This window comes from Panonychus citri, unplaced genomic scaffold (assembly GCF_014898815.1).
Source record: "Panonychus citri isolate SS breed McGregor unplaced genomic scaffold, ASM1489881v1 Contig00139, whole genome shotgun sequence".
Classification (NCBI taxonomy): domain Eukaryota; kingdom Metazoa; phylum Arthropoda; class Arachnida; order Trombidiformes; family Tetranychidae; genus Panonychus; species Panonychus citri.
In genome coordinates this window covers 3,011,888-3,034,700 of record NW_026515544.1, presented here as the reverse complement: position 1 = coordinate 3,034,700, position 22,813 = coordinate 3,011,888, and the positions used below count along the sequence as shown (strand labels likewise).

At 31.7% G+C, this 22,813-nt stretch overlaps 4 protein-coding genes, 1 long non-coding RNA gene and 1 other non-coding gene across 6 annotated transcripts; 4 read left to right on the top strand and 2 right to left on the bottom strand.

The window, feature by feature from the left end:
* Nucleotides 1–23: 23 nt before the first annotated feature.
* Nucleotides 24–1,835, top strand: LOC128394505 (uncharacterized). Its single transcript, XR_008326392.1, has 3 exons — nt 24–253; nt 371–705; nt 808–1,835. It is a non-coding gene; the product is annotated as an uncharacterized LOC128394505 (long non-coding RNA).
* Nucleotides 1,765–2,624, bottom strand: LOC128394503 (transmembrane emp24 domain-containing protein 10-like). The gene is made up of 2 exons (XM_053354836.1): nt 2,183–2,624; nt 1,765–2,080 (listed from the first exon to the last, which is right to left on the bottom strand). Exons 1-2 carry the CDS (start codon nt 2,543–2,545, stop codon nt 1,832–1,834), a joined length of 612 nt encoding a protein of 203 aa, XP_053210811.1. The 5' UTR covers nt 2,546–2,624; the 3' UTR covers nt 1,765–1,831.
* Nucleotides 2,625–3,051: 427 nt separating this feature from the next.
* On the top strand, nt 3,052–3,170 carry LOC128394525 (5S ribosomal RNA). Its single transcript, XR_008326406.1, has one exon. It is a non-coding gene; the product is annotated as a 5S ribosomal RNA (ribosomal RNA).
* A 3,700-nt stretch (nt 3,171–6,870) lies between these two features.
* LOC128394167 (uncharacterized) lies at nt 6,871–8,523 on the top strand. The gene is made up of 3 exons (XM_053354434.1): nt 6,871–7,309; nt 7,484–7,674; nt 7,861–8,523. The coding sequence occupies exons 1-3, from the start codon at nt 7,292–7,294 to the stop codon at nt 8,432–8,434; spliced, it is 783 nt and encodes a 260-aa protein (XP_053210409.1). The 5' UTR covers nt 6,871–7,291; the 3' UTR covers nt 8,435–8,523.
* Nucleotides 8,524–9,519: 996 nt separating this feature from the next.
* Nucleotides 9,520–14,386, top strand: LOC128394168 (uncharacterized). Its single transcript, XM_053354436.1, has 3 exons — nt 9,520–9,904; nt 11,794–12,097; nt 12,612–14,386. Exons 2-3 carry the CDS (start codon nt 11,938–11,940, stop codon nt 12,827–12,829), a joined length of 378 nt encoding a protein of 125 aa, XP_053210411.1. The 5' UTR covers nt 9,520–9,904; nt 11,794–11,937; the 3' UTR covers nt 12,830–14,386.
* Nucleotides 14,387–21,084: 6,698 nt separating this feature from the next.
* Nucleotides 21,085–22,570, bottom strand: LOC128394033 (uncharacterized). Its single transcript, XM_053354267.1, has 3 exons — nt 22,321–22,570; nt 21,820–22,217; nt 21,085–21,612 (listed from the first exon to the last, which is right to left on the bottom strand). The coding sequence occupies exons 1-3, from the start codon at nt 22,568–22,570 to the stop codon at nt 21,085–21,087; spliced, it is 1,176 nt and encodes a 391-aa protein (XP_053210242.1).
* Nucleotides 22,571–22,813: the final 243 nt, after the last annotated feature.

Below are 22,813 nucleotides of genomic sequence, written 5' to 3'. Positions count from 1 at the left end.
TTGAAGAAAAAAAAACAAGATTAACAAAAAGATGTAGATTAAGATGAGAACAATTTATATAAATTGTGAGATCAACGGTGTGTGATAACGGAGATCCGTGGTTGTCGGTTGACTGTTCAAGTGGCCTCGGTTTGCTTGGTTAACTATCAAATCAACATCATCATTTTCTCAATTGTTGTTTTGTCATCGTTGTCAAGGAGGAGGGAAACAGATGAATGTTAATGATAATTGAAATTAAGATGATGATATAAAGGTAAATTGTTTATTATCCACTGATTATGATAACTAAACGGGAAAAGAAATGTTTTCACTAGTTAACTAATTTCTTGTTTTCTATTCTCAATCTCAATCTCTCTCTCTCTCTCTCTAGTTCTCTCTCAGGCCTGGAAAACTTGATTTCTTTTCTTTCTCTTGGTGAAAAGGAGCAACGGCAGAGAAAAAAGTGATCTTCCTTTTTCTTTCCTGGAAACACCTTCGTTCTTAGTACCTGATGAGCAGATCACCTTTCAAGTTACTTTCATTTCTTGTTAATCATCAATTATCTCAACGATTATAAACAAACAAACAAACAAACGCTTCACAATGATTGACCTGTACCTCGCATTTAACACACAACAACAGTTACACTTGACCTTAGAATTGGGTTTGTTTTTTATTTCTCCCTTGATCATTGGTACTGATTCACTTTGGTACCATTTTCATTTGGTATTATCAAGTTTCTGATTCATGTCAATGACAACAATTGACTTTGTTATTTATTTTTTCATCTAATCCCCTTTTTTTCTTGTATTTATTTTCTTGATTCAGATTCTACCTGATGATTATCCTATTGAGCAAAGAGCTGAAAGAAGATAAAATTGAAAAGATAAAGAGTGTTTGGTCTTCCATTGAGATGACTTAAGTGTGTCCAACGAATGGCCTGACCTGATAGAGAATCAAAGAGGAAAAAACAACAAGATGTTTACCTGGTGTTTAAGCGGAAGAAGTTGAAGATCTTCTTTCCATCTTATTTACTTTATCATCTTCTACCTTGTTGAAGGTGTTTCTCTTCATTGATCATCGCCATCATCATCATCATCTTTTTTACTTCCTATTGAGATGTTCACTCTACTGGTGTCAATGTACTGGGTAAAAGTAAACTAACCTGTCTTAATATTAATCTTTTTTTGCCAAAACAAGATTGACCTTCGTTAAGCCTGTGTAGCTTTAATTACTTGATGTAATTGTCGCTATTGATCAGAAATCATCAGCTAATCAGGAAAATTCATTGATCATAACATCGGATCACCATTCAGACATAAACAACTTACATCAAGCCTTAAAAATAGTCTACCAAGTAGACCAATTTATTAATTACTTTCTTTTTTTCCTTAAAACCAGAACAAAATTAGAAAGTAAATTATTTATTTTGTTTTATTGTCTTTCCATGTTAATTGTTCATCAAACTAATCTGGTTATTCAAGTTCCTGTCCTGGTTTTTTTTTCTAATCATCAGTTTTATCCCCATTGGATCAGAATTCATTTCACTAATCATGAACCTGTTGGATGAATTTTAATTGTTTTCATGGTTGAAAGAAGTCACCACCATCATAAGAATCAAATAACAGTCTGATTGTTGACGAATAAAAATGTTAACAGTTAACAATTTGATTCCAAAAATAACTGGACCTTTGTTCATGAAACCGAAAATTGAATAAACTTTCACAATGAACATTTATCAATTAATTGTGATATTGTAAATTTGTTGTATAAAAAAAAAGGAGAACCAATTGAAATGCTTTATTTAAATTGAATTTGTTTTCTTTATATATACCAATTGACTAACTCTAAACTATTCGATTAATTTTTTAGTTTTGAAGAATTTTTTAAGATACAAAACTTGCCAAGAAGCCAAACCCAATAAACAGAACATTGAGAAAATACTTAGATATAAAACTCGGGTATTAGTTGATTCATTGGTGTCTCTCATCTCTTCTTCACGTTTTTTCATGTGTTCAAAATCTGATACAATGGAGGCCGATAAATCTTCCAATTTGGTCAACTCCATTTCAAGAGGTTTGAGTTTACCAATGTGTGCAAGCTAAATAAAAGAACAAAGAACAAAAGTAAATTAGAGAAAGTAAAGAAAATTAATTGTAATAACCAGAATTTACCATATTGGAAAATGATCCATTTAACTTACCTCATCATAGCTTTTTGCTTCAACCCCATGTTTCATTTCCAGATGTACTTCTCTTGGGCCAACTTGATGTCCAGGAGTAAGGTAAGAGACGAAGCAAATATCGTAAATATCATCCTCATCAGCAGTTATGACAAACTTTCCTTTGTCAATTGATTCTCTATTAAGAGCTGTGTGCCCTTTACTATCCAATACTTGAAGATCAGTTCGGACACCGACACCTTCAGAAAGATCATACTCTCCAGATACCAAGACATCTTTCCTCATCTCCTCCTTAAGGCATCTTCTTGTATTAGGCTCAAGGTGGAAACGAATAGAATCAACAAGGATAAAAAAAATAGAAAAAATTATTAATTTGAGAATCATATTGTACCACTGATTATTAATTGTTTGAAAACAAAAAGAAAAACAAAAACTTTAAACAATCAAAATGGATTCTTACAAATGTCTTGTTGGTATTTCTCCGGATCGTTGTCATGACAACCGGTCAACTTGAGCTCCTCTGGTGGTGAACATTTACCCGCTCATTATGAAAAAGGAAAAAGATTCTAACTACATGTAATTATTCAATCGAACTCATTTTACCAAAATGAAAACAAACTACAAAATTTTCATCCAATTACAATTCTGTAAAATATTCTAGGCATCTAAAAGTCAAAGATATCAACTTTGGAACATTTTAATCAAATATCCTCATTGAAAACTTTCAATAGATATAAGTCAATCAACTCGATTCTTCATTCATTTCGATTATAATGATAAGCTAACTTTATGTTTCTCATATTAATGGTTGATATTATTTGAGACCATCAGAATACTATCCATCGATAGCTATTAAAAAGTTTAAATACTGACTTATCACCAACTTTCTTGTCTACGACCATACCAAGCTGAAAGCACCGGATCCCGTCCGATCTCCGAAGTTAAGCAGCTTCGGGCCGGGTTAGTACTTGGGAGGGAGACCACTTGGGAACCCCCGGTGTTGTAGACACTTTTTGCTTCTCTTGATTAAAAATTTTTCCCTTTTTTCCATATACAAACAGTCGAATAGCCCCTGAAACAACAATCTAAATCAATACGAGCCTTAATCGGTATCTGGTTTGCTTTTGTCTTTAATTTCAATTCTAATGGTAACCAATGTGATCCATTTTCATCAATTAACTCTTCTGATTGTTGTTAAATGATCTGCAAGAATTACATTAATCATCAACACCAACAATAATTTCAACTACCACCATTGTCTTAACATTAATTATTTTGCCAATGGAAACACCAACGGAAGAAAAATTTTCATGAAACTTTTTTTCTTTATTGTTAACTGTTTTGTTCTGTCTGATTATTTGTTTATGGAAATTAACTAATCATTAACTTAATCATAATAATCAAATGAGTAAATAAATTAACATTTAACTTAAATTGAAATAAACTCAATGACAAACAATAATTCACAATTGAAGCTCAACCAACTCAAATTTTTAATTTCAAGCTTCTGGATTTTTCAATGATACTGTTTGTAATTGATTGTAATACTTTTTGATTACTTTACAACAATCAACAAACAATCATCACACCAACAACCATTTAAATTGTGATTATAACCACCAAATCAATGATAATGATGATGATGATGATGATTAAGAATCGGAACAATTTAAATCATCGAATCAAATAATTTTTGTCTCAAAAAAGAAAATTTAATTCTAATCATTTTGATGTAATAATAAGATGATCTGATAACCTTGACGTGGTTACAATTAAAGTTGATTATTGAAAATTTTTGCTTTACGATAATTAAGTGGGAGTTGCAATGCCGTTAACATCACGTTCAGTTGATTATCATCATCATCATCATCATGATAATGATGATAAAAGATTAGCATAATCAACTAAACCATAATCATCATTAACAATCAATGATAATAGTTCACTTTGAACAAATAAAATGATTTAGAAAAAAAAAGTTCGAGAAAAAAAAGTTTGACAAACTTTTTGTTTTCTCGAACGTCATTAGGACTTTAATAAGATGATAATCAAGGAACAATTTAATCAACCACCACCCATAATCATCTAAATGATCATGATAATAAATGATAACAATCAAAAAGTTAATCATAATAATAAGTTAAATATTTGGAAATCAAAAAGAAGATGAAAAAAAAAACTAACAAAGAAACTTTTTTGTTATTAGAACTTTTTTTTTCTTCGACTTTGTATCATCATGATAATCATCATTAAACTATTATCATTTAATTTAATCATTAAAATTTAATCATTGACAGCTCTTGGTTATACTTTCTAAAATAATCAACAATTGAAACTAGAATTGGATTGTTGATTATCTGTAGGGAAAAAATCTTTGTAATTTTTTTGACTCTCCATCTCTTTACTAATCATTGACAATTAACTTAATTGTTAGACTATTATTACCATTAAGAGGTTAGAAACCTGAATCAATGTCAAATCTTTGCAATTGTGATAACAATTTCACCTTGATTAACAAAAAAATTAGTCAACAATTTAGTAATCATCATCGAAATAGTAAAAAAAAAAGTTTCAACCTACGAGAAAATAAATTAACTTAATTTTTTGGTTTATTTTTCACCTTCATTTAATTGTGATTTTAAAAGTGATTAACTGATTACAATTAACCAAAGAAACAAAATCTCAGGTAAAAAACCTTGTCAGAAATTAACTAAAAATATTGAGACAGACAGTAAATTAGTTAATTATGATCAACAATTTAAAAGTAACAATTAGTTTACCTGGATTACAATTATCTTGAAATTGTGAACCTTGAATAAAATTTTTCCGATAATCAAAAAACTTTTACAACAATTAAACTGATCAATTACTAACAATTAAATGTTTAATAAAACCTTGCGAGTTTACTTGTTGATTAGTAGTAGTTAATTGTTACTGATTAGAAATTAAGATAATTATTGATATTGTAGTTAATTACATTCATCTGATTGTCAAACTAATTAAACAAAAAATTAACTGTCATTGATTAGTTATCATTATTAAGGATTATGATTGTAGGAGTTTTAAACAGTTACAATCAAATCCTTGATTAGTTACAATTCAAATCATCTTCAATTCTGTAGGCAATGAAAGTCATAAAATCAACAATTAAAGTTAATTCCTTGTTCCCAATCAATTAATCATCAAATATCATTATAACCTTGAAGACAATAATATTAAATAACCGCAAAGGTCACAATTTAAATTGTGAATCATTAATGATTAACTTAAATCAATCAATTTCTATATTAAATTGATAGAGAAAAAATTTTCAAATCATTAAATCAAGTTAATGATTTAATTTTCATCTCCTTCTCATTAAACATTAACAATATCATCACCAGTTAATTGTTACTGTTGATGATCATTAACCAATTGTCAATTATAATATGAATGTATCATCATTCATTTGATTACAATTGTAAACTGAATTGAATTGATTCCATTCAATTGTAAACTATTTAGACAACAATTTAATTGTAATAGATACAATGATTAGAGATGAGTAATAATAAATTTCATTGAAATGATTTGAGAAAATTATATTAAAAAAAATTCATTAATCAAACTTTTTCAAACTGATTTCTTATTGTGATCAACATTCAACTCATCATATTAATTTAATAATCATGTTAATTGTGAGTAAATTGTAATGATCATTGTTGCCTGATGATGTTGATTGTTAGGTTGCTTGGTGATTTGATTTAATAATTATTATAAATACTTGGGATGAACCGGAAGAAACCATGAGAAGTCAATCAAAAGGTTTATTCACAATTAAGATCATGAATACAATTAGATTGTTGATGAATTAAGAATCACCGAAAGTAAAAAAAAAACGATTTAATTGCATTCATGGTGACCATTTGTGAGCAATCATATTGCGCTTTTATTCACAACAATTAACTAATTACAATTTTGTACTTAGCTATTAAGCACCAAGTAAGCTACTGGTTACAACAATTAACGATTTAAATTAATCATTTGTAATAACCATTTGGATTAAACTTTTCGATTCCAACTGATTGACTGATCAAAACAACTAAACGAAACTAATTGTGAACTTGATATTTATGCCGATTACAAGTTAATTAGAATTATTTATCCGCTGATTCCTTAATAATTCACAGACACACAAAGTAAACAATTAATTATTCAGATGATTGTTGGATGGTATTGATAATTAATCAGTTCTATCTACTTTTTTTCTCCTTTCAATTTGAAATGTTCAAGATCGAGAAACGAACTGAATTTTAATCGAAATTTAAAGAAGAAGAGATTATTAATGATCGATATTGATGATAATCCATCACTTCGGCAATCGTTCATAAACAAATTCGTGATCTATTTACTCTTAAATTACATTTTCTACCTTGATTTGTTGATTAAATTGCTTATCAATGAATTGATTTTAAATCAAACATTATGATTAGTTTAACATGAAGGTGCATTAGATAATCATGATAACCAATCAAAAATATGAATCGGATTAAAAGATGAGATGAAAAAACATTGGGAAAAAAGTTTTTCAATTTTCAACAATTAGTTTGATTAACATTGAAATAAAACAATTCACTTTGATTGTTACCATTGTGATGATAATCATGACAACAATCAACTTAATCATCATCATCTGAGATTCAATGAAACTGATGCTTTGTTTTTTAGTGAGTAGTTTATGTTGGTGGATTAGCAGAAAGAAAAGTGAAAGTATAAACAGAAAGAGGAAAAGAAAGAGGAGAAGATGATGAAGATGAAGATGATAAGTTGTATTACAAGTCCGCCCATGGACAAGCCTTAATAGCGTAATGTGAGTGTCCCTTGGAAAGTTTGGTTCTGCCAAGTGAAAGTTTCGTTCTAAGGACTCATCTCGTTTTCTTCGGATTCCCATTGAATCTTCCTTATAAAACCAATTGAATTTCGAGTAACCAGTTTCATTTAGACTTTGTCTTTAATTGTGATAACATTAACATTTCTGTGAAATTGTGATACACCAACAACAATTAACCCAAACTTAATTCGTTAATTGTGCCAATTCTTCAATTCGACCAAACAACAATTTAAATCCAAGTCAAGTTCCAATTTTACAAAATGAAAGTTTTACATTCGGTAAGAAAAATATTCATCACAATTAATCATCTAATCAGTTTTCTTATTATTATCAATCGAGTTAAATTGGTCAACAATTAACAAATTGTTTACCTTTTCTTTTTCCCTCTCCTTGTGTTTGTGTTTTTTTTCTTCGTCTAATTTTTTTAATTATTCTTGTTAATTGTTATCCAGATTATCCTTTTGTTACCCTTAATCGGGTTATCATTGACCCAGGAATATGTTAACTCCGACCCTGCATCTTACCAATTCAGTTACAATACTGGTGATTCTGGTGCTGCCAAGATGTTCAGAGAAGAGCAAAGGTCAGCTAATGGTCAAGTGAACGGAAAATATGGTTACGTCGATCCTTATGGACACATGAGGTCAGTTATTTACTTACAACCATTTTCATGGACTTTCGTGACTAAAATCGTGACATAATCACTAATTATACGATGATTGTTAAGAAGCTTTTTCGAGTCGTGTGTCATTAGAGTTTAATTAGCTTTCGATTGTGAAATTAACTTTCGAATTTTTTTTCTTCCTTTTGTTCGAACAAAAAAAAACAGAGTCGTTCAATATGAAGCTGGACCACAAGGATTCATTGCTCGAGGTGATGTTGGACCAGATCGTGAAGCCATGAGAATCGCTCGTCAATTAGCCGATCAAGATTATCAAGAGAAATTACCAATTCTTCAACAATGGAACCAAGTTGCAGCTCGATTAGCCGCTGGACCTTCAGTACCCTCTTCATCATCATGGCCTTCATCACCCGTCGTACCACAAACAACACAATCAGCTCAATCTCCTCCCTTACCTCCTTCACCTTCAACCTCATCCGTTGAACGAGCTCGACTTACTGATTACTCATCATCATCAGGTAACAATAATCAAGCCGCTTGGTTATCATCACCTTCAACCGCTGGTGGTCACTCATACGCTAACCATGTTAACCACTACACCTCCAACATCAACTCCGTTTGGCCATCAACTTCAGCCTCCTCCGTCGTCGGTAGATCAGCACCTTTAGTGGCCGCTGCTCCCGTTGTCCCCTCCACCGGCTATTTCAACGGAGCTCCACAAACCTGGTTTCAAATGAGCTCTCATGGACCCAACCCTTATAACATTGCCTACTCTTACTAATCTCACAAATCACCAGCCAATTTTTACCACCCACTTCCGGTTCCAAGTGTTTCTCCTACTCCTCTTTTTTTATACCAATTATACAAAAACAAATCAATTTACTCTCACAATTTGATTGTATTAACATCAATTTTGTTGATGATGACAATTGATGATAAACTTTGAACAATAAACAAAAATTGTAAACCAAAAAATTACATCATTACAATCAACCGTTCAACCAAATTAAATTAAATCAATTACCAACAATTACAATCATGATAATCAGCTTTTAACTACAGAAACAATTAACCAACATAATGATTAATATTAATCATTATCATTTAGTGAAGCTAATTGATTAGATGAAACAAAATATATCTAATCACATTAATTGTTTTCCACTTTTTTCAACATTTAATTTCCTCTTTAATCATTATCAGCATATCAAATATAATATAATATCAAAATCTAACAATATCGTACTAATCACAATCATGATCAGTTAATTGTTTCTCTACTGTTAAGCACAACAATCAATTGGACAGTTCGAGAAAAACTTTGGTAATGACCTAAAAATTGGTCGTAATTGTTAACGTTTTAATCATCGAAAACAACAGAAAACAAAAACATAATCATCTCAAAGCAATTAACTAATCATAATCACCTTGTTAAACTGATTGAATAAATTTTAATTGTAATGATGATTAACCAGAAAGTCAAAAATCCTACGAAACTTGAACACCTTCATGAAAATTAAGTCAAACCTTGAAATCAGTTCAATGATTTGACATTTAAATTAACACTCAAATTTGAAACAATTAACCAATTGACTTGATTGCCCATAATTATTGTAATCAAATCAATTGGGTCGCACTGATCAATCCACTAATCAAAATCATATGAATTATTTGTTATCATTACTTTTTCTTATTGTAAGATCTCAATCACAAACGTGGCAATAGTTGATTCGTTGTAACGAAATTTTCGTTGGCGACGTTTAGTTGATTAAGGTGATTAAAATGGATGTTGATGGTGATGATGATGATGATAATTATGAAGATAATGAGAGACGATGGTGCAAGATTATAACCTTGAGATAATCTCTTTGCTTAAACCACTCACGTAAAAACAAAAACAAAGCTCGTCCAGTTTAGTTTGTAAATTGTTTCAATGTCAATATCATGTAACCATAATTATCATTGAGTTTACCTGTTGAAAAATGAAACATTTATCATCCTCATCACTTGAGATTCATCATCATCATCAACATCATCATAATCGTACTCCATATAATCAACGTCCCACCTTGAATATCATCATGATAATTAAACTAATTTACATGTCAATAGGTTTTCAAGCCAACGCTTATGGATGAAAATTGTTCTCAAAAAAAAGACAATGGTCAATAAATAGTAATTTTAAATCGTTTAATTGGAAACAATTAACAAACAACAACAATGGTCAGTCAACATTCATCAGGTGTGAAGGGTAAGTGCTGATTATTATTATTATTATTATTATTATTATCCTATTGTTAGACAAATTAAAGATGATATTGTTTGTCTCCAAATAATCAATTGATTGTTCCAAAAGTAATTCAATCTCATTTGTGTTTTCCCAATGGTCAGTCTTTTGTGTCCATGTTTAGAAAAATTTTCAACTACTTTTTATTTTTCCTCTTCATTGGTATTCTGACCTTGTGTCCAGTTTATTTTCATAGGTTCGTTGGGCAGTTAAGTATTTAGCATCCTAAGGTTTCAGGTACTATGTAATAACCTATTAACTCAAGGTTATCATCATCTTATCATCATCATCCTAATTATTATTATCATTTGTTGTTTCTTGTTAAAAAAAAAGATGAAATTAACTTTAACCTTGACCAAAGTTAACTAACTGCTTGACCCTTGGTAACCTTGGTCATTTTTTTTTCTTGTTCACAGATTAGCTTTTGCTTCTAGTTGATGGGAATCTAATTATTTAGAAAGTTTCTTATTTTTATCAATCATGTAATTATATTGTAATCAATTGATTTGACAATCGAAAAGTAAAAACTTGATTACATTGATTACGGAAAAAAAAATTAATGACAATTATAAATGATCAGGTTACAATGGAAACAATTTTAATCCTATTATATTAATCATCTTAAACCATAACCAATAATTATATTGATAATGATAATCCATTAATGATTATCACGGTTTCATCAATTTTAATTAACTTTCTATACACAAAAGATTGAGATTAATTCAGTTTAATTTAATTACGAATTTGAGAACATTTGGTTCCCATTGGAAACAATAGATGGCGCTTCGGCTTAAAAGTTTTATTTTGTTCTTAAAATATTTAATTGTTGAAACAATTAATGAATTAAAGTTAGGAGTAAATTTTTCTCTCTTTTTTAATTAGCTCGATTAGCTCTACGTTATTTTAATCAACATACAAAGAAGATGAAAAGTAATTATACTCGAATCACATTTGAATGGCAAGAAAAACGTAAGATGAAAGTTAATTGTGTTGATCAATTCAATTGGGAATTGATTGCTGTCTGTTTTTTGTGTATTCACCTGAGAAAATTAACTAATTGCAATTAAAATGGTTGTATATTTGTTTTATAATTAAGTTAAAATACATAAATAAGATAACTGGTTTTCCTATTATTAAAATTAATCATCACAATTGTTTTTATATTAATAATATAAGTTAATTAAGATTAATGTATTCAAATACATGTAGTTGAGGATTGTAGTTGAAATTTTTACTCAAATTGATTACAATGGATGAACTTTTCATTGGTAATCTAAAGCTAATCAAGTTGATTTCCTTTGAAAAATGATTAGTTAATTGTCAGATGAAAATGTAAACAAGGTCAATGGGACAAGTTCGAGGAAAAAACAAATCGAAAGATTTAATTTAGTATAAGAACAATTTTCTCATTTCGATTTGGTAGATGCGCTTGCTCGCGATTCTCATCCTCATCCTCATCCTCATCTTTCACATGATCATCATCATCTCCCTGTGGATCAATAAGATATAGCAGAAAGAGAAAACTAGAGAGAGAGAGAGAAAGGAAAGACTTTGAGAGAGCCTACAACTCGAATGTTCATCTTCATATTATATTTTCAGTTCCAAACAATTGAGACAACATTCAGTTCGAAAAGTTTTCATCACGTTTCATGACCATCATCAAGATTTACTTGATAAAAGGATGAATTCCAAGTAGAAATGATGTTCATTAGTTGATTGTTTCCTTTTTGAGTTAATTAACTAATCATCATCATCTTTGTCTATCAATTTCATCTTGAAACAAAAACTGTCAACTTAATCATCAATTGTTTTCTTTTCGATTACAATTAACTCATCTTGTTTTCACCAAGTGATGCAGTGACCAAAGAGTGACCTTAAGGATAAGATCACTAAACGGACACACTGGACATTATCAAAAACGACACATTGTGACAAAAGAATCAGAGTCACAAACAAACTTAGCTACTGAGTATTCATATGTGTCAATAGTGATAATGACTTTTGACCTAATTGTGACAGCTCTTGTTAGAGAGTTGAAATGTTGCAATTACACCTTCATCTCCTCGTTATTGATTATATTTAATTGGCTAATTAAACCTTGTCATGGTAAAGGAGGAGCGGTGGGCGCTGCAGCAGCAGCCGGAGGGGCCACAGGTAAGAAAATTCAATTGTTCACCTTAACCATTAATCAAATTTCAATTACACCTCAAGACCATAAATCAAAATCAAATTGCATTATTTAGGTAAATGGTTATGCAATTGTAATCATTTGCATCACCATTGATCGTTAAAATTTCATCATTTATTCAAATCAACATGATACTATGGAATCATCATGATGAAACCAGAGAAACAAAGAGAGAGAGAGAGAGAAAAAATAATTTGAGCAGAAAATTTTATTTCCCTTTCCACTTTCATCACCAAAACTATCACCTTATCCTCCTGATCACTATGAACCATTATTATAATTACCATTGAATTGAAGTGGAAGATAAATAATGGTAACAAAAGAGAGAGAGAGAGAAAGTGAGAGAGAAGAGAACTTTTTTTCCCTGAAAATAATCCAAAGAAAATGCTGATTTCTGATGAATATTCATTATCTTCTCATCTTCTCATCTTTTCTCCATCCTATTCATCTCATCATCATTAATCCATATTATTAATTTAGCTGGTGTTGATTGGACTGCTGGAGGTAATTACACGGAAGAGGAAATGGTTGTGGCCTTAATTGTGGTTGGTATTATAATGTCAGTTTCCCTGTTAATTTGTGCCTGTCAATGTTATCAAAAGGTTTTATGGGAGATTGAAAATACTCATATAATTGTTAATAAAGTGACCAAAAGACCAATGCCACCAGCTCCATATAACAGAGATGCAATGGCCTAAAGATTGACCATCACCGATGAGACACCACAAAACTGACCATTAATAACACCATGATAAATGAAACCTGAATAATTTGTATATTCATGATGATGAAACAACAAACAAACAACAATAGTTTTCAACACAAACAATCAACTATAAAATGTTAACCATTGATTCAATTGTTGGATAATCAGTTCATTATCATTTGGTTACATATGAGCAATTATCATGTGGAATATAACAAAAATAATTCACAGGGAAAAGTTGAATGAATTTCCCAGGAATATATCTCTATCTCTTTCCATGCATAAAATGAATTGTTATTTGAGATTCTGGTTCCTTCACTTTCCTTTCATGATAATCAAATGAGTAATTATCTTTTGCTTATTGGAATTCTTGGAATGATAAGAATGTTTAACTTTCTATCAGCTGATAATCAGAATTCTGGTAATGATTAACTGACGAGTTAATCACATCATTAACTATGTAATCAGTGAACTTTTTACTTGATATCGTTGATCCGATGGAATCAGAATCGATTCTGGAAACGATAATCAAATTTTTCTTCTCATCTTTTCTTCTTCTTCCTTCTCTCATCAAGGATTCAAATGATTCTCATCATTATCATCCTAACATGATCAGTTTTATCATCTTCATCATCTTCATCATCAATAGTTATGATCAACATTATCAACTTGTTGCTGTTAATGTGATTTATTTACTTACCTGTATTTAAGTTGTTACCTGTTGGGATAATTTTTTGATTTCATTTTTAATTTCTGGCTTGAGAAACAACAACTAAATAATTTATTATATAAATATACTGTTAATTAATTATTGCAATAATGATTGTGTAATCAGATTTGATCATCATGTTAATTATTATAAATATTTAAACGATTAAAAATTTAAGTGCCTTGAGAAAGTGATTATATCCTGGCAAAGAATCAAGAAAATGAACTAATCAATTCTGATCAAAAGTTTCATTAAAATGTTTATGCATCCAAATTTATTAATATTGACTACTTATCATCATCATATTCATCATTTTCATGTAGTGACCACTGGTCAATCATGATGATATCAAGTGTCCATTGAATGAGATTCAATGTCACTCGAATATTGAATGTTGATTAAGATCAACATGAAATGCAAATAATATTAACTACAAATCGTAACCATAGTAACATCGGAAACCGGAAATTAGAGATAAATCCATCCTTTTAATTATTATAATCTTCTGATGAGAGAGAGAGAGAGAAAAGATGTAAGAGATGGAGATAAAAATGATAAACTCTTTTTCTCTCCTCTTCGTTTCCAATTCTATTTTTACTTCATTTCCTCTCTCTCTCTCTCTCTCACTTGCTGTCCATCTTCACCTAATCATCATCATTCAATCTTCTTATCAATCTTCTTCTTCATATTGGTCATCATCATCATCTTATCATCTTTATTTTTTTACTGACTAAAAGAAAGTAAAAGAGATTCTCTTTCTTAATCTTTCTTTTCTTTTACTTTTTCATTCTCTGTCTTCAACTTCCTTCCGGTTTCCTTACGATAATGACTTTGAATCCTTATTCCCAATCCATATATCGTTCATTGATATCATCAAGATGACCTGATCTTTAACATTAGCGTAGCCATGATGATGATCATCATCATAATTGTAAGTATTTTGTCAAAGAGAACCCTACTAGGGAATCCGAGAAAGACTAATTTTGTAAGAGAGACAGAACTTCTTATTGAATAGCACTTTAATGTTTTATGAATTGGGTTTTAGTTAAACACGAACTGAGGTTAAATGTAATTTAAAGGGGGTTTGAAGGTTACAAAGATTAATTAAGCATAAGGTAAAGTTGAATTTAAACACAAATAAAGATTAATGAGATGGAGAAAGCTCAACACATTAGACTTAGGTCCTTAGTCCGATGTGTTGGCTTTTTATATCTAATGGGTAAGCCCTGGGGTAATTTCTAGAAGTTAATATATCACATGGTTTAAATGGAATTTAAAGGGGGAAGATAAATAAGGTTGCGTAATCATGGTTAATCCCCTTACAGAGCCCCCTACTTAACGTTGCTTTCGGGTGACAAAGTTAGAGAATCAGGGAAATTTTGACATCCTGGGTGTCGGAATTTTGCTGATTCCAAATGCCTCGAAATCAACGTTTTAATTGGATGGCTTTTCTTTGCTTGAATTTGGTGAAGATACTCAAGTCCACTTGACTGAATGGAGGTCGTAATTCACTTGTTCCATCACAATAATCATCTTCATCGTATGATGCTGTTGGTTTTCCAATTGGCTTTTTCCTTATTTCCCATGGCCAATTTCCGATTATTTCCATGATCCTTCTGATCAACTCTGACATTTGTCGGTTATATCCATAATCAACATGAGGATATGGTAGTTCAAACATTGGATTACTTATTGATTCAAGATGAGCTTTTTCAATTTCTTCGTAGTCAATCAGATATGACCACATTGTAAATCCTGCATCCACAATCGGTGAATGTTCAGAATCTTGAATAATCAATCCAAAAAGGCAGAATATGATATATTTTAACCCTATCATTGTTGCGTTATATTTACAACGGTAATAGGTATTCACGTCACGAACTTTTGGTCTAATTATATTCCAATCATCCTCGGAAAATCCCATTGAAATAAAATCGTTGACACCACCAGCAACACAGATAATGTCTTGTTGTTTCAAAATTGCAATAACTTTTCTTTTCGCAACAGCCCATGTATCAGCTCCTCTAGTTAGCTCGAATGTAACACCATGAAAGATTGTTTTAAATTTGATTGAGTCTTTTGGGTATCGAATGATATCATTAAACAATTGATTACCATCATGATCAACAATTCCGATCCATATTGGTAAACTCTTTTTGCCCATTTGAGTTAGAACATCTGATTTCTCAATGTCCAAGCCACAAACTCGCAATTTCTTTTCATTTAGTTTCTTCATTGTTTCAGTCAATCGATCTCGATGTATACTCTTTTCTAAACTGAAAATTTCATTTGGATTACTTTTCTTTTTCAACCAATCTAATCTTTTATTTCTTCTTTCGATGTCTTGTTTTCTCTCTTCACCAGCTTCAGTTTCTTTCGCCCACTTCTTTCGTCTCTTTATCATGGCTTTCTTTTGTTTACTTGTTAACGTCTTATCATTTCTGATATCTTCGATTGTTAATTTGATCTTAGGTCTTCCTGGATTTGCTTTTTCACTAAGACCAATCTCTTCATTGATCTCATTGGATTTCGTTATGGGAGCTGAAAAAGGGCCTCTTTCTGCTTCCAAAACGTCATCCCAATCAACTGTTAATCTACCAACTCGAGCGGCGACGGCTGGTACATTCCATGATCCCCACTCAGGTTCTTTTTCGATTTCCATTTGAGTTGATGTTGATGGTTGAGGATCACTTTGTTGAATTGAAACTGATGATGTTGACTGTTGATGTTCACTTTGTTGAATGGAGACTTGTGATGATGTCGATTGGCTTGACTTCTCAAGACTAGAGTAAATAAGCTGTTCGTCTGGTTGATACCAAAATGGTTCGATCGCTTTAGAAGCTGAGGAGGTACGAGGTCCTTGTACTTCCTTCGCTTTTAATCGCTTATTAATTGGATCATCCGTTGATCGTTTTCTCTTTCCACTAATCAACGTAACTAGATCAGGGTATGGACCATTAATCGAGCATCAAATGCTTTGGCAAATTCAGGAACTGTTTTAAAGGATTCTCAGGGCCTTCTAGCGGTGGAATCACCGCAACTCTATCATTGTTTTCAATTAGTTCCTTATTAGATTTGATGAAATTCAAGATAGAATTAACTTTGAATTGATCACTTGAACAAATTTTTAGATGTTTCATCATATCGTAATATGTTAGAGTTTCAACACAGAAATAGTTACGACAATGCACTTTGAATTCACTGAATATTTTCATCTCATCACTGTTTAAACATTGGATTCGGGAAAGTTATTACCTAAACATGAAACACAATCGAACTTTTTGTTTTCAATATCGTTCATATCAGGATCTTTGTTACCATTTCTTAGGTTGTAGATGAGGAATAAAACTTTCGTACAGTAAAGGCAATAATACTCTTTACATTGATCGCATTTAAATGGATTCACTGGGACATGGTCACAGAACTTGCAAAATTGCGATCAAGTACCTTTGTATCATATTTTGGAAGTTCTGAGAAAATTAGACCATGTAGATATTGTAACAACGGAATATCTTTCCAAGATTTACCAAAACGTTTCTCAATCTTTTCTCTGATCAGTAGTTCCAATGATGACTTTGAAACCTTCCAATACTGTTCTTTATCTTCCATTTTGATTGAGCGTTTTAAGAGCTTATAAAAGCTTTGAATTGGTAGGAAAAGGAATATTGATCTATTAAGAGAAAAGGTCCTCTTCTCTTAATTAGAAACAATTAGCTTTACAACAATGGGAATTATAATTGTGATGGGATAAGAAATTACAATTTGAGTTTTGTTAAATTGTAGAAATTTCGAATCAATTGTTGTTTTCTTTGAGAAAAAGGGCCTCTTTCTCTTAGAATCGACAACAATTTGTTGAATCAAAATTTCGATGGTAAATTAAACAATCAGTCAAAAGTTGACTGTAGATGTTAACAATCAAATTAAACAGTTCAATTGTCTCGAGAAAAAGGTCCTCTTTCTCTTGACAATGATGATTAATTGATTCAAGATGGTGGACAAAACAAGCTATTTTCAATGACAAAGGGTTAACAATTTAAAGATGGTGAGTTTTGATTACGATTTTTGGGGTTAATTTGGGTGAAATTTGAATAAAATTTGATTTGATTTCAAATCAAATTGAGTTGGCAAAAGGTCCTCTTGCCTTCTCAATTTTGATCAAAAGAAAAATCAATAATTGATTTAATCAAAACATAATTAATTAACGAGACAATTTGTGACACAAAAAAAACTCTAAACTTAACCTAAAGGGTGAACTTAAAACAATGGCGACTCAATCCTTTATGGTCGAGGGAGCACGTTAGTGAGTTTCCATAGTTACAGTTCGAGGTACGACCACTTGGGGTGTAATTAGCTATTCTCTTTTGTTACTTTTGGTGTTTAAACAATTTGTCATCAAATTTTGTCTTTGTTTTAATTAATTAATTAATTAATTTAGTTGATTGATTTGGTTGTTCCAATGGTCAGAGGTCCTTTGACCATTAAGAACAATCATCTCAATGAAGGGATAAGTGGAACCAATTCAAGTGTTTTTGTGCTATTCATCTGGGATCTGGTAAGAAAAGAATGTTTATAAAATTCTAAATAGAACAAAATGTTAATAAGGAAAAGAATATAAAATGTTAGTTGATGATTTTGGTGATATTGGTGAGCGATGAATTGGGATAAGGTCCTCATCCCTTTTCATTTGCTCTTTTTCTTGTCACCATTTCATGTGACTTCACATATTCTTTCTTCTTGTATTTACGCTTTTTCTCTTTCGTAGTATTCGTTGATGTTGGTTCATTGTTTTCACTTAGGTTTTCACTTTCTTCGCTTTCTTTTTGAAGATCAATCACTTCTTCTGTTGATTTAATTTGTTGTGGTTGCTGTTGATTTGTCTCACTTGATACACTTTCACTTTCTTTAACAATTATTGTTTGATTGTCTTCATTGTCTGAGTATAGTTCAGTTTCAGCGTCACTTTCACACCAATTTGTCATCTCTGGAATCTCTTCATCTTTCTTTTGGGTGTTGATGTTTGTTGTTGTTGATGAGAGGAAGAAGGTCCTCCTTCCTCTTTATCAACAACTACCTCATCTTCAGTTGATCTGATTGATGGATATTTGTTGAGTATTGTTTGGTAGTTGGTGGGTAGTTTTCCAATGATTTTCTTTATCCTTTCGTAGTTATACATTTTAATTTTCTTCGTATACACACAAATGAGTCTCGCTGTTGATTCAAACGTATCAAGAACAATGTACTTTCCCGTAAACTTTTGCTTCATGAATGAAGGTCCAGTTGTGTACGGTACTGGTTTAACTCGAGCTAAATCTCCTCTTTTCAGAGTAGGTTCTTTTTGAGTTAAATTCTTTTCATTTGCTGATTGTTGAGACTTTTCATCTAAAGTTGCTTTAGCCTCTTGACGAGCTTTCTGAATATCAGTTTCCTTATATAAAGGAGTTATCTGGAATCTATTGTGTAGAATTGATCGAGGTTCATAGTTGTACAAAAGTTGGAAAGGTGATTTCCCAATATCGTTTTTGATTGAATTATTATAACTAAAGATTAGAGTTTGTAGATAAATGTCCCATTCGTGAGCCCTTTCGGTGTATATTCCCAATCTTGTCTTAATCTCTCGATTAAGTCTTTCCACCAAACCATTTGTTTGTGGATGATAGGGAGACGAATTAATTAACTTAATTTGATTTAACTCGGCGAATCTTTTGATTTCTGTGGAGGTGAAAATTTTTCCGTTATCAGACTGAAGAATTTTCATTCTTCCATATTGATTGATGATTGATTCTAGGAAGTTGATTACGTCCTTACTGTTACCCTTTTTGAATGCCTTTGCCATTCCAAATCTTGTTAATGTATCGGCAGCAACTAGAACCACTGTGTTTCCAGTTGTTGATGGTGGAAACGGTCCAATCATGTCTATTTGGATTCTTTCCATTGGAAAGTTTGCAACTTTCATGCCCTTAGCTTTACCTTCTTTAAACGTTTTTGGTTTAAATTTTTGACATTTCGAACAGGCAGCAACCTTTTGTTTTATTATTTCTTCCATTTCCGGAAACCAGAAATCTTGTTTAATCTTTTGGAATGTTGGTTTAAATCCGAAGTGACCCGCTTCCATAGCTTCATGATATTGTTCAAATACTTGATCTATGAGCGAATCAGGTAAATAGAATCGAGCAGATCCCTTTTTTGTTAACCAATACAAGATACTATCTCTTATCTCATATCGACGCTTCATTTTTCCTTGATTGATTTCTTCCTTAATCATTCTCACTCTTGTATCTTTATCTTGTTCAATTTTTAGTTCACTTTCTTTTGTTGTTGAAGCTTTGGTGTTTTCACTGCAGCGATGAATCTCTTCTGTTGTTGAGCATCTAGATAGTCGAATTCACGGATGATACTCAAGAGGACCTTTTGAGTTTCATCCTGAACGAGCTTATTTTCTTCTTTAAGATCCATATCTTCGATGATAATATCATCTTTATCACAGTTCACAAAATTTAAATACTTGTCGAAATGATCATCGGTCATTTCTCCTTTTTGTCGATGAGCCCACTCATTAGAGCGAGAAAAACAATCTGCTGGGTGATTTTCACCTTTCAGATATTGAACTTCGAAGTCGAATTCCGACAAATCATGTTGCCATCGCATGATTCGTGGCACTTTAAATTGAGTATTTTTGAGTTCACATAACGCATGATGATCTGTTTTAACGATAAATTTCTTATGTCGTAGATAGTGAGCAAACTTTCTACACGCAAAACGACGGCAGCACATTCTTTTTCTGTCGTTTGCCAACTGTACATGTATTTCTGTAGTTTACATCCAAAGAAGTAGACAGGATTAATGTTGTTTTCTTCATCTTTCTGAGCCAGTATTCCACCAATTGCGACAGCTGATGCGTCAACCAGCACAATTGTTTCCGTTCATGATAGAAATGCGTTAACATACATTTCTTTGTCAATTCCTTTTTCAGTTGATTCCAATTTTCTAACACTTCTCCTTCGAATACGATTTTAACACCTTTGTATTTCTTTTTGATTAGTTCTTGTATGGGGGCAGCAATTTTCGCATAGTTTTCGATAAACCTAGAAAAATAATTGAATAACCCTAGGTGTGACCGTATTTGGTTCTGAGAAGTCGGAGGATTGAGGGCCTTAATCCTCTCGATTTTCTTAGGATCAGGTCGAATCGTTTTGCCAGAGACAAGGTGGCCTAGACAAACAATTTCTGTCGCTCCAGCTTGTAATTTTTCAACACGGTTTTTAAAACCGAAAATCTTTAGAGCACCGATAACTTTCTTCATGTTATCACACAATTGATCAATTGATTTACCATAGATGACAATGTCATCGAAATACCCGAAACAGCAAGTGTATTTGAGTTCTCCAAGAACTTTATTAATAACTTCTTGAAAATACGAGGGTGCATCAGCCAATCCCATTGGTAACCTTTTGTAACGGTAACAACCATCTTCTGTTACAAAACTTGTCTTATCTCTTCTTCTTCAGGAATTTCCAATTGATAATATCCTTGGGCGAGATCTAAGGTTGTAAAGTATTTGTTACCTTTAATTGGTTTATTGCGTCATCGATGTTAGGCATAGGAAATTTTCTCTTTTGCACTAATTTGTTTAATTCGACATATGAAGTGACCATTCGCCACGTTCCATTGGGTTTCGGGACGACAAATGCTGGAGCTCCTCCACCAATGTCCGAATCTTCGATAATACCATTTTCTTTAAAATCTTTGATTATTTTTCTTATTTCACTTCTCATCTTTTCGCTTGAACGAAAAGGTCTACATTTAGGAATTGGTTTATTTCCAATGTCGATTTTGAACTTTGTAAATTCGGCAGGAACACAACCTAAATCAAATTTAGTTGAGGAAAAAGAGCCTCTTTCCTCCATCAATATTTGATGAATTTTCAATTTATCACTTTCACATAGTTCTTTGTTGATTTGTTGATACAGTTTATGATCTAAATTTGAGATTTCTTCTGGAAAATCAATTGTTGAATCTTGAAATTCTTCAATTTTGTTGATTAGTAATGAAGCATCTTCATTGTAATGCTCACGGAAGAAATTAACATAATTAATCCTTAAATGATTAATTTGTAGCAACTTGACCTTTGATTGTTGGTTGATTTGGTGATCACATTGTTAATTTGTTGTTTGTTGAGTTGATTGATGATTAATTTGTTGATTTTCATTATCAATTTGTTGAGTTGTTGACTGAATTGGTGAATGAGTCAAGAGGTCCTTTTGACTCATTCTTACCAATCTACTCATATCATAGTTTGTTTTATACCATTTTTGTAACATCAATTCAATTTCTTTCAAATCAGGAATTTCCATTTTTAATCTGTATTCACTATTCAGATTTTGGTGTTTTAACTCATAAGGTTTATCCAAGCCCTTAGATACAATGATTAGATGAGTAGCTTTTATAATGTTTTCACCTAATAAGATGTCATTTGAAAGGTCATCTATCACATAGGCTGCAATAAGCTTAGGTTCATCTCCATTGTAAACTTTCAGCGGCACAAACCAATTACAGTCTATCACATTCTGATTTGCTGATTGAAATTTCAGTTTGTAGGGATAAGCATATAGCTTCAGTCTAACAGCGAGGTCCTTGCTTATTAGACTGGTACAAGCACCAGTATCGAACATCCCTCAATGGTAATATTGTTAATTTTAAATGTTATCATTGGATGTCTTACCTTTTCAGACGATCCATTTTTTTTTTATTCGCTATAAGACGCGTTGTGTTCACGCTTCCTTCGCTTAATTGTTCTTCCACCTCAACGTTGTTGGCTTTATTTTGATTATCCCTTTTGGGTCGTTTTTCAGGATATTTAAGCCAACAATCGTCTTCTGAATGGGAAGGAGATTTACAATGATTGCATTTAGGTTTAACCTGGTTACTTGGGGTTGTTTTAGGTGAATTGGATTGGTCTTGGTTTCTTGACCTCCAATTTGAACTTGACTCTTGACCTTGCGAAGGTCGTGACTTTCTACCATCCATCCTTAATTTATTCTTTTGCCAATGGCCAATAATTTTACTTTGATTCTCTCGACATCCAAGTCGACGACTTCAGGAATTATCTCATTTTGGAGATAATATGGTAAGGATGAGAGCATTAACAGCGCCAAGGTTTTATTTGTAGCCTCAGGGTAAATTACTTTTAAAGATGTTTCAATTTTCTTGAAGTGATCCCTTGGATCAAATCTTGTATCGTACCTTTTTGAACGGTATTATACATGGCTT